The 15874-nt window shown below is 31.7% G+C and overlaps 2 protein-coding genes across 3 annotated transcripts; both read left to right on the top strand.

Moving 5' to 3' along the window:
• Positions 1–5381: 5381 nt before the first annotated feature.
• Positions 5382–7924, top strand: LOC143609258 (myosin-binding protein 7-like). 2 transcript variants are annotated; one of them, XM_077084062.1, is made up of 4 exons: positions 5382–5567; positions 5686–6976; positions 7124–7170; positions 7424–7924. In XM_077084062.1, the coding sequence occupies exons 2-4, from the start codon at positions 5771–5773 to the stop codon at positions 7530–7532; spliced, it is 1362 nt and encodes a 453-aa protein (XP_076940177.1). In that variant the 5' UTR covers positions 5382–5567; positions 5686–5770; the 3' UTR covers positions 7533–7924. The 2 variants fall into 2 exon arrangements, with proteins under 2 accessions (XP_076940177.1, XP_076940176.1); XM_077084061.1 differs by having other exon boundaries at positions 5382–6976.
• A 2268-nt stretch (positions 7925–10192) lies between these two features.
• On the top strand, positions 10193–15274 carry LOC143609253 (calcium-dependent protein kinase 20-like). Its single transcript, XM_077084057.1, has 7 exons — positions 10193–11152; positions 11897–12040; positions 12158–12310; positions 12929–13044; positions 13187–13354; positions 14226–14450; positions 15119–15274. The coding sequence occupies exons 1-7, from the start codon at positions 10276–10278 to the stop codon at positions 15200–15202; spliced, it is 1767 nt and encodes a 588-aa protein (XP_076940172.1). The 5' UTR covers positions 10193–10275; the 3' UTR covers positions 15203–15274.
• The last annotated feature ends 600 nt before the right edge of the window (positions 15275–15874 follow it).

Here is a 15874-nt window from a genome sequence, read left to right as displayed (position 1 = left end):
CGAGTTAAGGTGGAGTTTCATATTGAACTTACATCAAGTGTTCAAAAACAAGGTTGAAGTATACATCAATTTGACCTTGAGCTTATAAGACTTTTAATGAGCGAGTTGAATCAAACCAACATCAATTCACTCTCGAGTTCATAAGTCATAATAATATTGATGCAGTTTTGGAAACACGATCAAACTGTTGGCCCGTAATTCGATTTGGTTCAGTCTATCGAGCTCATGGTGAATTGGTAACTTGGATATCAAGTCGAGCATATTACCTGGGGTACTTACATGATAGTAAGAAATTATTTAATTAATTGTTTATATGTGTTTTTTGTAATTAGTTTTTTCAACATGATAAGGTTTTGTAGATAACTATAGTTAGGTTTTCAAGTTTAAATTAGTATATAGTTTTTATCCCTCGTATTATGGGGCTGTTTTACATTATTCATTCATCTACCTATATTCTAATAAAGTAAAATAAGTGAGAACACGTGTCAGTTTGTGGTTAATTCTTGCAATTTTTTTCCCTCCAAAACTAATATATGTCATAGATTAATTAATATTTACTTTCCTTTTACACTTAATTTATATTATATCTATAACATGATTAAATTATTCACTTTTCTTTAAACTCCTTTTATATTATATCTATACACTTTTATAAAAATATATATTTACATATTATAATACTATGCATTGTTAGAAATATATTTCACAACTTACTTGATAATATCCAAAAATCAACAAAAAACCGTGTTTATTAAATATTGAAAATAATATAATTTTAAATGTTATCATTAATATTTTATACTACGTATATCGTCGAAGGTTGTAAATAAGAAAATAAAATAAAAACTATAATATGCTTTCAGTTTACGAAGTAATTTTTTTAATTATTAAATTATAAATATATGCATAAAAGTTGATTCATTTTTTTAAAAGAAATCCATTTATCTATTGGGTTTTTGTACATTGTCATATAAATTTATTAATTATAAATATATGATTTAAATTTATCTATTTATTTTTTTGTTAATTTAGTAAAATATACATATATGTGTTAAATTGTAAGGATAATATATACCAATCACTTTCAAATATGATAAAGTTTATCAAATTTAGTTTCTTGGGCTATTTTTTATCAATAATTGTTTCAGGTTTTTTATGGAACTTAAATTTGATTATTACAGGTTAAAAGTTGATAAATAGATCGTTTGATACAAATTAACTACATTTGCTCAAATTTGTTATGGGTAAAAAAATGGTAAATATAATACTTTTAAAAAGTTGAGAATGCAAATAGATTTATCATGAAACATGTTACGGGTTCAAAGTTTTGACTTCTATGTAAAACAAATGAAAGTTAAATTTTTAATGTGATTAGGTTTCAAATTTATTTTTAATAACATATTTTGAAATAGTCAAAAGATTCAGGATTTTGCGCATTTAGTATTTTTCCCATGACTACTAAATTTTTTAAAAAAATGACAAACATTTCCGATATGCCACCTCCAGGCCTATCAATGCTTCTAACTTTTATCAAATTAAACACATTTGTGTCAGTATTGATTTTTCCTTGAATAGTGATCTGAATGTTGTATGTGAAGTATGTTGTACAAAATTATGTTCAAGGGAAGCAAAACGACATTCACAAAATTGAACAGGTAAAACATGTTATTTTTTTTGTCAATTGACAAAGTCGAGAAGCCCCTTAAACTTATCAATATATTTTTTATGGTGTAGCTAAAAACTAATATTATATGAGAAGTATTAATCGAAATTGATTCATAACCAAATTTCTTTCATACTAAGAATAAATTTCAATAGATAAAGTGTTCTTAGATATGTTTTTGCATGTGCATTATTTTTTTTATTATGTTCATTTTATTTTTGGAAAAAATCATTTTGTGATATTAATAAAATTAATTTATGTATAATGATACAAGTATAAATGTAATACATTAGTATATATACATTATTTATTATTTTATTTATAATTTAATTAATTGGATCATCCCGTGTAAAACTCGGGCTCTAAAACTAGTTTGTTTTTAATATTTATATACTTTTTTGGAGTTCAATTTTATTTATTGTAAGAAAATTTATATTAGAGTTTGATAATGAAAATGTTTCACAAATAACTAAGATTTTATAAACCGGTTTAAAAGTTATTTGGGTTTGGTGAGACCCAAGACCCGCTTATTTTTTTTACTATAAAATTGTTTCTTAAGTATAAATAATATCTTTTTAAAAAAAATCATATAATAATTTTTAGTATATCCTATTTTATAGGATTTTCTCATCAATAATTTGGTGAGAATAATTTTTAATTTAATGAGATGTTATAACCCGTTTAAGGAAAATCTGGGTTTGGTAAGACCCATACCCGTGAATTCGGGTCAAATGCATGAGAAACCTCAATTTAAAAATCAAGCAAATCTGGTGACTCCAAAAAAACGGGGAGCGACCACATCGCGACACGTAGGATTTTTATGTTTTCGTTTATATATATATATATAGGATGGTTCAAGAGAGAAATGATATTATTGCGAGAAATGCGAGAAGTGAATATTAACCACTGATTAGTTGTAATCAATGGTCTAGATTTAAGATGGCAAACTTGTAATAAATAAGGAAAAAAGTTATGGAAGGTTTTAATAACAAGGGCATCATGGACTTTTTTGCTTGGACAATAAGCATTTATTCAAAGTTCAGTTTCTATAATCTCATTAATATATTCCTATTTTTAGTAAATTCTCCTACTCAACAAATCAATCTTTTTTTGAGTTGGATTTTCATTACTAGTATATGCTTTTTGGTTAGCAGTAAAAACATACTAGAAAACAAGCGTTTGATTGCCCTACACAGTACTATAAAATCAAACCCATTTACTAATCACAGTCTCATGTTCTTCTCGTTTGCTTTTTCCAAAAACAAGATCAACTATTTAAATCAAATTGGTGGAGAAAGGCAAGGGTTTTTGTCAAAAGCTAAGCACTTTGTTCAATGTTTTATTATGAATGATTTCGGTATATCGTTGAAATGGATTTTAGAAAGAATCATTTTGTGTGTGTTCTCATTTTGCCATTCAACACATCATTGAAAGTTAGATTATAGGGATTATTGTGTCTTTGCTTTGTGATTATTAATCCAAATTTTACATAAAGTTTTCGTTTCTATTTTGTGTGTAGGCAATATTTCATTATAGTGAGTCGTATTAATACTAATATTGGATTGTGTATGAATTATTTCAACTCAACGAATAATATTAATATTAGACTATGTAAGGATTATTTCAATATGTTGGAGTGTATGGATAATTTCATTGTGTAGGGATTATTGCCCAGCCGATGAATGGTAATAACTTCACCTACACAAGTGACATAATTCAATTAAAAAAAGAGAAAATAGGAAGTGGAGATAAAAAATAATATTAGTGTAGGTTATCATTATGATCCGTGTAGGTTAATACGAATCATGTGTAGGTTATTATTATGATCGGTGTAGGTTATTATTAATTATGTGTAGGTTGTTATTATGATCGGTTAATAGGAATAATGTGTAAGTTATTATTATGGTCGGTTAATATGAATAATGGTTTGTTTTTCAAATACTTAGTGATTTGATGATGTACAAAAAAAAGCTGATTGTTTGTTTTATGTGAAATCGATGAGCTGACAGTAAACAAAAACATAAAAAAAAATTGAACACAATGATTTTAATTGTGATTAAAGAATCAACGAATTTTATTACATTTTTAAATGCATAAAGCTTTCAAAATAAATAAAAAAAAAGATAGTTATGATCTGATAAATGTGAAATGGGATTCTTTGAATCCATAATAAAATTAACGTTTTTTATTTACAAATTAACAAAGATATAAAATAGTAATTTAGTGAAACTGAAACTTCAGAAAATATTAATAGTTACCAAAATTACGAAATTGAATTGATTACCATTATACCCTTGTATTTAATTAAATGAGAAAAGAAAAAGAATAAATCTGATTGGTTGGTTAGACTTCTTGCATTTCTTGCAATATGATGACTTCTTTCATGATCTTAAACCTATATATATATCCAAGCTTATAGATTATATCGTGATATTGTAATTTTTCAAGTTAATGAGAAATTGAGAATTAGATGCATCGATCTTATGATCTAAAACGTTGTTTGTGTTTATGGGTTTTGGTTACCAAACTTCACAAACGGCTCTATAACTTAATGATTAAAATCAAAAGCTTAAAAACGACGCCCCCGTGTCAAATACAAGTCTAGCTTAGTTGATTCATAATCTCTCACATCTTTATTATTATTATTTTTTTTTTCAAACCAAAACTTCTCGAATCTTATATATTTTCGACCTTGAACTTGTTGAGTTGTTTCATATCATATGATGGGCTTACTTTACTGAATTGGACCCAAGTTATATTTTATAAGACGCTTATTAAGGGGCTATAAATTGACTTTTATTGGCTTACTTATTTTGACCAATACTAATACTAATTACTAAACAATAAATAATATTACTTAGGATATTCACACGTTTTATTAGATTGCCGATGAATGAAATGGTCTAATATTCAAGAAACACGCAAAACCAAACTCGACATATCTATTATTTTGCTTTTATAACATATATAAGAATTTTATTTTTGTGTTTACATTTACTTGTAATTCAATTCATTGCTTTATTTATATCAATTGTCGAATTTTCAACTTTTTAGATTTCCATAAATCCAAAAGTAAACACTACCTTAACAATTTCATCGATAAAGTCGTTAATCTTATTTTAAAACGCCATATTGCAAGGTATATTTTTTTGTTTGACTTTGTCGTACTCATACAATTTTTTCTTACATAAAACTAATTTTGTAATTATCGTAAAAACAATGCATTATATTGCAAGTGTATAATTAAACAAATTACAAACGTAACAAATTATTATTTTTGGACCAATAAACATATATTTGTTTAAATGAATAAAACTTGTGCGTAATCATCTCCACTTCACAACAAGTCGGGTATTTAGACGGTATCAGTTCATCCGACTCTCAATATAGCAATCAAAGGAGAAAATCCAAATAAACAAAGCTGTAAAATAAATTAAAAATCCGATCATGGCACGAATATCGAGAACTATTATGTATATATTATTATTATAATATTATAATAGAATAATTATATATATACGTAGAGTAATTACTCTATGATAATTACTCTATGATGTAATTACATAATTACTCTACTTGTATATATAATTACTCTACTTGATTCTCACGTTTAGCACGTTAATTTCATTTGTACGTTAACCTTCCTCTATATAATATAATATTATAATACAATACAATATACAACTATATATATTGAATAATATTCAAAACACACACACATGCCAAATATGCACAGACATATAAACAAGCATAAAAGATAAATCTAGGGTTTGAAATTGTTTTCAATCTAAACCCCCAAATTTTCCTTCCTCTTTTCCCTCCACAAAACCTATTTTCCTGCCAATTTTTCACATCATATTGATCTCATCTTCATCACCAGCTCAACGATTCCTTATTCCGTACGGTATATTTCATTCACCTAATCTCATTTTTCATCAATTTCGTCAAACAATTTGTTATTTATTGAATAATACGTTCATATTGATTCTTAATCGTAATAGATTTGTAATTGTAATTTGTAGGGTTCTATTGGTGTTTTGTTTAGTCTAGAAGCTGCTTTTGTTATTGTTGTTATTTGACTGGATTTGATGCACTTTTGGTGTTAATATGGAGTCGGAAAGCTCGAGTACGGTCAAACACTGTGATTGTCGTTGTGGTTATTGTGAATCTGGAACCGGATATTATTCCGGGACGTGGTTACGGTCCGTGAAACGAAAAGTAAACGAGTTTGATCACGATGGTGATAAGTTCATTATACCAGGTCTTGTAATCCCGTCTGTGGCGCGTGTGGATATTGAAAACGAATGTAACGCGTTGCGTGAAATGGTTAACAGCCAACAACACACAATTCAAGACTTGATTTCTGATTTAGAAGAGGAAAGGTACGCTTCGTCGTCTTCGGCGAATGAGGCTATGTCGATGATTTTGAAGTTGCAGCGTGAAAAGGCGGAGATTCAGATGGAAGCGCGGCAGTTTAAGCGGTTTTCAGAAGAGAAAATGGCGCATGATCAGCAGGAGTTGATGGCGTTGGAGGAGTTGTTGTATAGGCGGGAGCAGTCGATTCAGTCTTTGAGTTGTGAAGTGCAGGCGTATAAGCATAGAATGATTAGTTTCGGGCTCACGGAATCGGAAGCTGATGGTAATGTTGTTACAAATTTAGAAAGTCAATTTGATTTTGCGTCGTATGATTACCCTCTTTTGAAAGTCAACAATATGAATGAAAATCGGGATAATGATAATGAAACGATTGATATAGAAAAGTATGCATTTGGTGAAACTCCACATTCTTTAAAAGATATAGAAGAAAGAATCAATGAGCTAGAAGAAAGTCAAAGCCAACCGGTTCCTGAAAAGATTATAGTTGGTTATTCACCAATGAAGAAATACTCGAGTGATAGTGTTGGCTCATTTTCTACACATGTAAAAGAAGTAGAGCCCGCATCCGAATTTGAAGATGAAACGAGTGATAGGATTTATACTATTGACTCTATACATAATGTGAACAATGATCAAAAGGGTAATATTGGTAGTTATGATGAATACAATTCTTTTATGGGCAGTGATAAAGAATCATCTTCACATACTGAAATTGAAAGTCTGGAAGTTAAGAAGTTATATGCAAGACTTCACGCACTCGAGGCGGATCGGGAGTCAATGAGACAAACACTTATCTCTATGAGGACTGATAAGGCCCAGTTGGTATTATTGAAGGAAATAGCTCAACAGTTGTGTAAAGAAATGCCACCGCCACACAAAGTTTATGTTAACAAACCGTATAATGGCGTGGGTTCGTCTTTCTTTTCAATGCTCAAGGTAAAATTATAATTATTATATTTCAACTTGATCACATATGCATATAAGATTAGTATTGCATATAAGATTTGATATTGATGAATTAGTTTGTATTATTGTATTGGTAAAACATGAAAATTGTATTTGTTATCTTTTGCTCTTTGACAGTGGATCGCAACCTTCGGTTTCTTGAGAGGGAAAACACAACGAAATAAGTAAGTATTGTTAATCTTTTTTAAATTTGGATATAAGCAATTAGTTGGTTTTGGATAAGTAGTTTAACACCACCACATGTAACAAATAATCGTTCGGTATGGTGACTTAACAAGGACTGCTACTTACATTACAAAATGCACATCACCTATTTTTCATAGGAATGTCCTTTTTGGTCTTTTTGTATTAAGTTGTCAAAAATTAAACTAGTTATCAGGTTATGATTTTATTAGTTTATTTTTGGAGTATTTTCAGGCACATTTTTATTGCATTGGCGGGGAGCGCAGGCTTGCTTATGCTTCTTGACAAGAGACCTCAAATCGGGCAATGGAGGTGTCTTTCAAGTACTAGTTTGAAAAAATAATGTCATAACTCTTTATATATCCAATTCTCTGCTGATGTCATACATTTGAACAGATTTTTAATTTTTATTTCTTTCAAATTAGCATTCACATATGTTGTGTGGATATGGTTGTAATTTTGCTACATGCTCCTGTTTATTGCTTGCAATGCAGAACTAGAAATTCTAATCTGATTTTTCTCTAGCTTTATGTTTTGGGATCAAACTTGTTACGTTCCAGCGTGGCCATTTAACTTATGCTATGTTGACACCCTCGGGACATTGGTCATGATTGATGGTATTCGTGTATAGATGACAGTGGGTTGGGTTTTAGATAGGATTTAGGATTCCGTTTATGGTCTTCAGGCAATACATGAAATTGGTTGCAAAAAATTTCAAAGGTTTGGATGCATTTTGGTACTCGTTAGCTGTCGTGTTCGAGTGTTTGATATTTCAATTAGCTTTTTGAGGTGAGTTTACCATCATGTTTCGGGTAATTGGCATCAGAAAGGTAATTTTTGACCACATCGCAAACCATGTGTAAAAAGGGTAGTAAGTAACGCTGCAACCGGTGTGATCCATGCATTATCCTTTGAACACACTAAACACCATTTATGAATTCCTAGATTTTCCATACACCACTTGTGTACTTCTCTTAAGTAAATGTTCAGTTGGAGAACCTTTTAGATTATCATTTTCAAAATTTGTACAACACATGAATACAACATGCCCAAGCTAGGGAGTCACATAGTGTGTTCAACTTGTATTGATGCCAAAGTTATGTATGGTTAAAATTATGCAAATATCTTTTCCCCGTAAGAGTCGACCATGCACACATGACACATGTCCTAAAACCCGTCTACACATTTCATCAAGAGAAAGTCTTACAATAATCGATCTTTTGTAAAACTATAACTTGAGAAGTCTCCCTAAAAGCACCATCAACGTTCTCCTTCACATTAGGCATGCCCGACTTCTGGCTTGTAACGTCAACTCATTTTCATGGACACGACCTTTCTCTCCCATCCCTAACTCACATAAACGACCTTTCTTCTACACAAAACGGTGTGTGACCAAATCACGCATGCAACTTCTCATCCCTCTCTCTTCCACGTTTGTCATCCGTAATTTCAAAACCCACCAATTAATATACTGGCTTAATTGTATAAAGGACCATAGCGCGGGTCAAAATAGAGAGGCTAAAAGATAAAACATTTAACATACTTTATGTTATATTTTAGAGTTAATGACCATTTTTGTTCCTGTGGTTTGCTACTTTCGCCACTTCGGTCCAAAATTTGTATTTTTGTCAATTTAGTCCTCATAGCTTTAAATATTAGCCAATTACGTCCTATCCGTCTAACGGCATCCAGCTATGCCGTTAGTTCAAGGGTATTTTTGTCTTTCTCCTTTTTATTTTGAGTTATTGGTCATTTTCGTCCCTGTGGTTTGATACTTTTGCCAATTCAGTCCAAAGTTTGAAATTTTGTCAATTTAAGTCAGTTTTTTTTTCTATAACCCTAGAGAGCATTATCCAAGCCCAAAACAAATCTGCATTTACTCTGTCGACAACAGTAATCATACCCCCTCCTCTCGTATTTAGTTTCTAGACGGTTCCTCAACTCTCCCCCATGGTGGAATTCAATGGTAAAGTGGTCAAAGCAATTCTGTGAAACCGAATTGTACGGAAAAAACTAAAAATCGTTTCTTTGATGAATGCATAATATTTAGGGTTTAGAGATTAACATATCATAACGAAAATCTGGGTCGTAATCAACTATTATACATTAATCAACAAAACAATTTTTAGTTTTTTCTGTATATTTCGGTTTCAGGGAATTACCTTGACCACTTTACCATTGAATTCCACCATGAAGAAGATTTTAGGAAATGTTTAGAAACTAAATATAATGGGGGGGTATGATTACTGTTGTCAACAGAGTAAATGCATACCATTATTTGAGGTTGCTCGATGGTTTTGGGCTTGAATTATGCTCTTCAGAGTTATAAACAAAAAACATAAAAAAATAAAAAAAAATTGAATTAAACTGAACATTAAATTGACAAATTTTCAAACTTTGGACTGAATTGGCAAAGATATCAAACCACAGGGACTAAAATGACCATTAACTCAAAATTAAAAGGAGAAAGACAAAAATACACTTAAACTAACGGCATAGCTGGATGCCGTTAGACGGACGGGACGTAATTGGCTAATATTTAAAACTATGAGAACTAAATTGAAAAAATTAAAAATTTTGAACTGAAGTAACGAAAGTAGCAAATCACAGGAACGAAAATGGCCATTAACTCTATATTTTATTTAGTGGAGTATTATTTTTGGGATTTTCCCTTCTTTAAATAATAATAATAACTCAAAATAATAATTTAATTCGTTGAGTTAACTCAGTAACTCGTTAAGCTTCGTTTCGTTCCCTCCATTTTCCGTTTATCCAATTTCTCATATTTCCCCCAAATTTCATCAAGAATTAGGGTTTCTGATTAGCAGTAACCTGCAAATTATCACATGATTACTCTCCAACTTCCATCAATTTCATCCTGTAACTAAATCCTATCTGTTCACCTTCGGAAACGAAAACCTCATAATATCCTGTTTTCGGTGTACGATCGGATCACAATTCACACACCTGCAGTTTGCATCACGCATTATCGATTCCATCAAAATCATCAAATGCGATCCGCACGTTTATATCCGCGAGTCTTAAGGTTAGGGTTAGGGTTTCGTGTTTGGTCTAAATTCTGATTAATGGGAAACACTTGTGTGGGTCCCAGTGTAGGACGCCCTGGCTTCCTGCAATCCGTTACTGCAGCCGTCTGGAAAACCCGCCCGCCCGAAAACACTCTCCCGCCTCCCAACAAAACCAATACTAATAACAACAATAATAATGATGATAATAATAATAATAACAAAAGTAATAATAATAATAATAAACCAGATGATAGTTTAAAGTCAAAGGAATCGGTGCAAACTGCGCAAAGCGTGCAGAGTACTCCGCCCGAGACTGTTAAAATGTCGGTACAGGAAGTGGTTAAACCGGATGAAACAGTTAAGTTACCGGAGGAGAAACCAAAGCCTACGAATAATTTTAAACGTGTGAAGAGTATAGGACTTCAAAATTCGGTATTACAACGGAAAACCGGGAATTTGAAGGAGATTTACAATGTGGGGAAGAAACTAGGGCAAGGTCAATTCGGGACGACGTATTTGTGTATAGAGAAGGAGACCGGAAAGGAGTTTGCGTGTAAAACGATAGTTAAACGGAAGCTAGCGACAAAGGATGATGTGGAGGATGTTAGGAGGGAGATACAGATAATGCATCATTTAGCGGGGCATCCGAATGTGATATCGATTGTGGGTGCTTATGAAGATGCTGTTGCTGTTCATGTTATTATGGAGATGTGTGCGGGTGGGGAGTTGTTTGATAGGATTATACAACGGGGGCATTATACAGAGAAGAAAGCTGCGGAGCTTACTAGGATAATAATAGGGGTTGTTGAAGCGTGTCACTCTTTAGGGGTTATGCATAGAGATTTGAAGCCTGAGAATTTTCTGTTTGTTAGTGAGCAGGAAGAAGCTGCGCTTAAAACTATTGATTTTGGGCTTTCTATGTTCTTTAAGCCAGGTATTCTTATATTGTGTTTTATTTGATTTGATGATTATACAGATTAAAGAAACAAGCTAAATGATATAACAAATTGGATCATCGGTAACTGTTACAACTGCCCTCGAAAAGAGACCTCCTAACAAACAAGCGTACCCAATCGTATCCCACTCTTAACAAGATGATTGTTTGTTAATCTTATAAACGATCAAAAATGAACATATATCAATTTCAAAAGTAATAAAAATTACATTTTTAAACTTAAAACATTAGTCACCCAAAATAAGTATAAAGTTTGGTACTTGATGTAATTATTTGTTTATACTTGACATGATAAAACCAAAAATTAAAAGTTATAAAATATAAAAAACCTTTAATGACCAAACGCAAACAAACAAGCATGAACGAATGTAAATAACAGAGACTAATGAACGTTAACGAATGAGCATAAACGAGCACATCACTGAATGCTCATGAACACGACCTCTGTTCTTGTTTGTTCATTCAATTAATTGCATGGAATTCCTTGTTCATGTTTGTTTATTAATTAAATGGAAGCATGTACACGAACTTCCCGCAGAACGGTTCACTGAACGTTTGGTTCATTTACAGCCCTAGCTCAGTAGCTTCCATTGACACTCTTGGCTTGGGTTTGGTTATTTTGGTTCGGTTACGTCTGTTATTGCAGTTATGGATCTTTTTTTTTTCATGCACACCCCTAGTTTCTATATATGTATATTAGTAATATTTTGAGTGCTTTAACAGGTGAGATGTTCACTGATATGGTCGGGAGCCCTTATTATGTGGCCCCAGAGGTCTTGAGGAAATTCTACAGTCAAGAATGTGATATTTGGAGTGCGGGTGTAATCATCTACATTTTGTTATGTGGGGTCCCACCATTCTGGGATGGTGAGAACAGAGAATGTTATCTTTGTCTGTTTTGTTTTTTGTTTTTCGCTTTTGTGATGATATAATTATAAGGTTGTATACTTGCATTTACCTTTCTGTTGTTGTGTTCTGAATCAGAAACGGAGTCAGGAATATTTGACCAGGTTTTGAAAGGTGATCTTGACTTTTCATCAGAACCATGGCCAGACATATCTGAAAGTGCAAAAGATCTGGTTAGAAGAATGCTTGTAAGAGATCCTAAAAGACGGCTCACAGCACCTGAAGTTCTTCGTGAGTATACAATCCCTATTTTATAATAATAATAAATGTTAATGCTAATTTTGTATAAACCCTATTTTCCTTAGTTAATTACTTCATGAACATTTATCAAGTCCTGGAAGCCTCTAGTATGAAAAGGCAGTTTGCTCTTTGATAAGAGTATTTTCGGTAATGACAATGCTGACACTTTTGAATACGTCGCCAGTTGTGTTAAGTTTTTCACACGAGCATATTATAAAACTTCACAAGTTAGTGTAATCATGTGTGTTAGTGTGCATTGATTAAGGAAGATGTCAGGTGTTTGGAAATTGGAACTGCTTGAGTAAATTCTTTATTCATGGTTAGCATACTAAATAATGATTTCATTATATTGATAATAGTTATGATAATCTTTATTGATATAATGGGATGCATATGTTACCATACTAATAGATGAACTCATAATGTTAGTTATAATTATAATTTTTTTGTTGACATTATCGCAAGTAATAAATACATTCCTTCACACATGGAGAATAAGATATAGCTAAGATTCATACGTATGTGATTTTTTTTTATAGGTTGATGATTATCTTAGTTTTACAATATTCTTGAATTTTAATAGTTTTTTACCATCATATTCTATTATAGGTCACCCTTGGGTTCAAGCTGATGGTGTGGCTCCAGATAAGCCTCTTGATTCTGCTGTTCTTTCCCGTCTCAAGCAATTTTCTGCCATGAACAAAATCAAGAAGATAGCTATCAGAGTAAGTTTTTTTCAACTGTTTTCTGTTAATCCCTTTTTAACCATAAATCACAGTGTTTATTATCTTTAGATAAAGTTTTTACCGTAAATCATAGTGTTTATAATTTTAACCATAAATCGTAGTGTTTACCCATTTATCATAGGTTATTGCTGAGAGTCTATCTGAAGAAGAAATTGCTGGACTCAAACAAATGTTCAAAATGATAGATTCTGATGGCAGTGGCCAGATCACATTACAAGAATTAAAGAAAGGCTTAGAGAAAGTTGGCGCCAATTTAAACGATACAGAAATTGCTCGCCTAATGGACGCGGTAGATTATCCAAGATCCCTTTATTTCCAGCTTACCACCAAATCTTTTTGTTAAAAATAAAAGGTCTTGTGTGATTATTTTATGTGGGGCTGTAAGTAAGTAAAGCAAATTCGAGCCTGGGTGGGCTTGTCTATCTTAATGAGATGAAATGTTAAGCTAAACCAAGTTCGTGGCTCGTCTGGTGATTCGTTTGTTTTTTTAAAAATTGAAGTTTTACAAAATTTTGAATATTTTACACATTAATATATAAACTAAAAATTATATTTGTAACATGTACACATAATGCAGAATTTATATCCTAAATAATTCATAATATATATAACTAAAATTTGGGTCATAATTAATATTTAAATTTGGGATTCGCTTTTGAACGAGAAGTTTTAATATGTTTCTTATTACCTAAGTAGCACGGAAACGGGGACGGGACATGGAAACGGGGACGTTACGGGTACGGGAAACGGAAAAAATCAAAAATCCAAGATACGGGTACGGCTCAAAAAAATATAAGTTATTACTTTCATTAAAAAATGCCACTTGGCTTTTAAGTCATACATATATACAAATTTGTGCTTTAACTTAAACGAAACAACGATCCAGCTAATGAATAGGCCACGAGCCGAGTTGACCTTGGCTCGGGTTTAGCTTGCCTTGTTTAAAGCCGAGTTGTCTCGGCTCTGATGCTTTTTGAACAACCCTAGTTTTATGTATTTTTACAACTTAAAAAAGTAAAAACAAGTCCTAAGATTATCTGGAATTAGTATGCCTCACTGAACACTAACATGAATTACATCTCATTACCATTAACCTTTTGTTATAAGTTTCATTCATTTTAATATATTTCTTTAATCACACATGTTCACTAACATTTCAGGCAGACATTGACAACAGTGGCACCATAGATTATAAAGAATTTGTTGCAGCAATGCTCCACCTAAACAAAATCCATAAAGAAGATCATATGTTTGCTGCATTTTCATACTTTGATAAAGATGGTAGTGGTTTCATCACTGCAGAGGAACTCCATCTGGCATTTGATAAATTCGGTTTGGGTGATATACATCTTGATGAGGTTATGAATGACATCGATAAAGATAATGTACATCATTCCTGCTCTAATCTCATCATTTTCCAAACAGATCAACACAAGTTGGGTTGACCCGTCCAATAACATTTTTTTTGCCATTATTCTTAAATTTTACAAAAATCAATCATTTCGGTCACTTTTAGTTAGGGGTGTGCATGGGTTGGGTTTGGCCTCAAATCGAACTAACAACCGAATATCCGGTTTTTGAGTTTTTGAAAACCGTTTGGTTTTGGTTTGGGTTCGCTTTTACCATCTGGGCTTGAAATTTTTGGGCCAAAAAAAAAAAGGTTCAAAATAATGAATTTGGGCCTAAACCTTTTTGTTAGTTAATTATTATATATTTTTCAAAAAAAAAAATAATTATTGTGCATTTGAATTTTGGACCTGCAGTATATGGGTTACACTGTTTATTAATTCTTTTAGAAGTTACTTAACATTCCAAGTCAAAAGTGAAAATCCATAAATTCAGTTCGGTTCTGTTTTAGTCACATGCAAAATTAAAACCGAACTGAAAAATCTGTTTTACAAAAATAGAAAACCAAACTGTCGGTTTTTGTACGGATTAGGTTAGATTGGTTTCATATATTTGAAAGATTTACCCATTTGACCCGTTAGTGGTAACATATAACCTGAAAAAATGTCAGTTCTCTTACAAATCTTTTGTTTTTTTATGATTATAGGACGGGCGGATAGATTACAGTGAATTTGTGGCAATGATGAAAGAGGGTGACTTTGGGAAGAACGTAACTCCTCGGTTAAGGTAGAACTATAATTTTTTTTGAGTATTCATAGTTTTCATACTTTACTTTCCGATCTTCTAAATATTAAAGCAATTAGCAAGTCGTCATCTTTGTAAAGATCCGCATCATGTACACCGGTTCTAATCAGTTTATAGGTAATTACTAATTATTCAATCATTAGGGTTCTCATAAGTGTTCCAAAAGTGTAGATAAGTAGAACAGATTATCATATATGTTCTTTTCTAAAACGCGTATATAAGAAAAGAACGTATCGTATCATAATCACTAGCACGTATCACGAGTCGTAGCAGTTGGAGCATACATTTGTATGAGGTGCATTTGTATGCATATATCTATCAGTGTGTGCATTCTTTTGATCACATGAAAAAAGTGTTGGTTTGATTTGATATGATTCACATGATATACATGCCATCTTTTCTAAAAAGAATTGAAGATAGGAAGCAAGTAAAAGTGTACAAGATTATGTGTGGAGGTGTGAACTGTGTTGGTGTAACTAAATATTATAATCCTGATGAAACAAAGAATGATACAAAGGATATCTATTTGTAAAACTATACTCATTATTATCATTTTCTCTGTTTTTTCATTAAAATTACAATTATTATAAAAGGCTAAATGATCTGTTTGAAATCGTACTTTACCTGTTTACCATACTAATAAAATGTTGATCCATGT

Source organism: Bidens hawaiensis, unplaced genomic scaffold (genome assembly GCF_021521415.1).
Source record: "Bidens hawaiensis isolate Kalapana, Puna unplaced genomic scaffold, B.hawaiensis_p1.1 tig00419517_1, whole genome shotgun sequence".
Lineage (NCBI taxonomy): Eukaryota > Viridiplantae > Streptophyta > Magnoliopsida > Asterales > Asteraceae > Bidens > Bidens hawaiensis.
The sequence above is the reverse complement of the archived record's forward strand: the minus strand, read 5'-3'. Positions and strand labels throughout refer to the sequence as shown.

Excerpts from the sequence above, each read along its gene's own strand:
- LOC143609258 (XM_077084062.1), top strand. The coding sequence starts at position 5,771 with ATGGAGTCGGAAAGCTCGAGTACGGTCAAACACTGTGATTGTCGTTGT. Across the intron at positions 6,977-7,123 it reads CTTTCTTTTCAATGCTCAAG|TGGATCGCAACCTTCGGTTT; the intron begins GTAAAATTATAA and ends GCTCTTTGACAG. Across the intron at positions 7,171-7,423 it reads GGGAAAACACAACGAAATAA|GCACATTTTTATTGCATTGG; the intron begins GTAAGTATTGTT and ends GAGTATTTTCAG.
- LOC143609253 (XM_077084057.1), top strand. The coding sequence starts at position 10,276 with ATGGGAAACACTTGTGTGGGTCCCAGTGTAGGACGCCCTGGCTTCCTG. Across the intron at positions 13,045-13,186 it reads TCAAGAAGATAGCTATCAGA|GTTATTGCTGAGAGTCTATC; the intron begins GTAAGTTTTTTT and ends CATTTATCATAG. Across the intron at positions 14,451-15,118 it reads ATGACATCGATAAAGATAAT|GACGGGCGGATAGATTACAG; the intron begins GTACATCATTCC and ends TTATGATTATAG.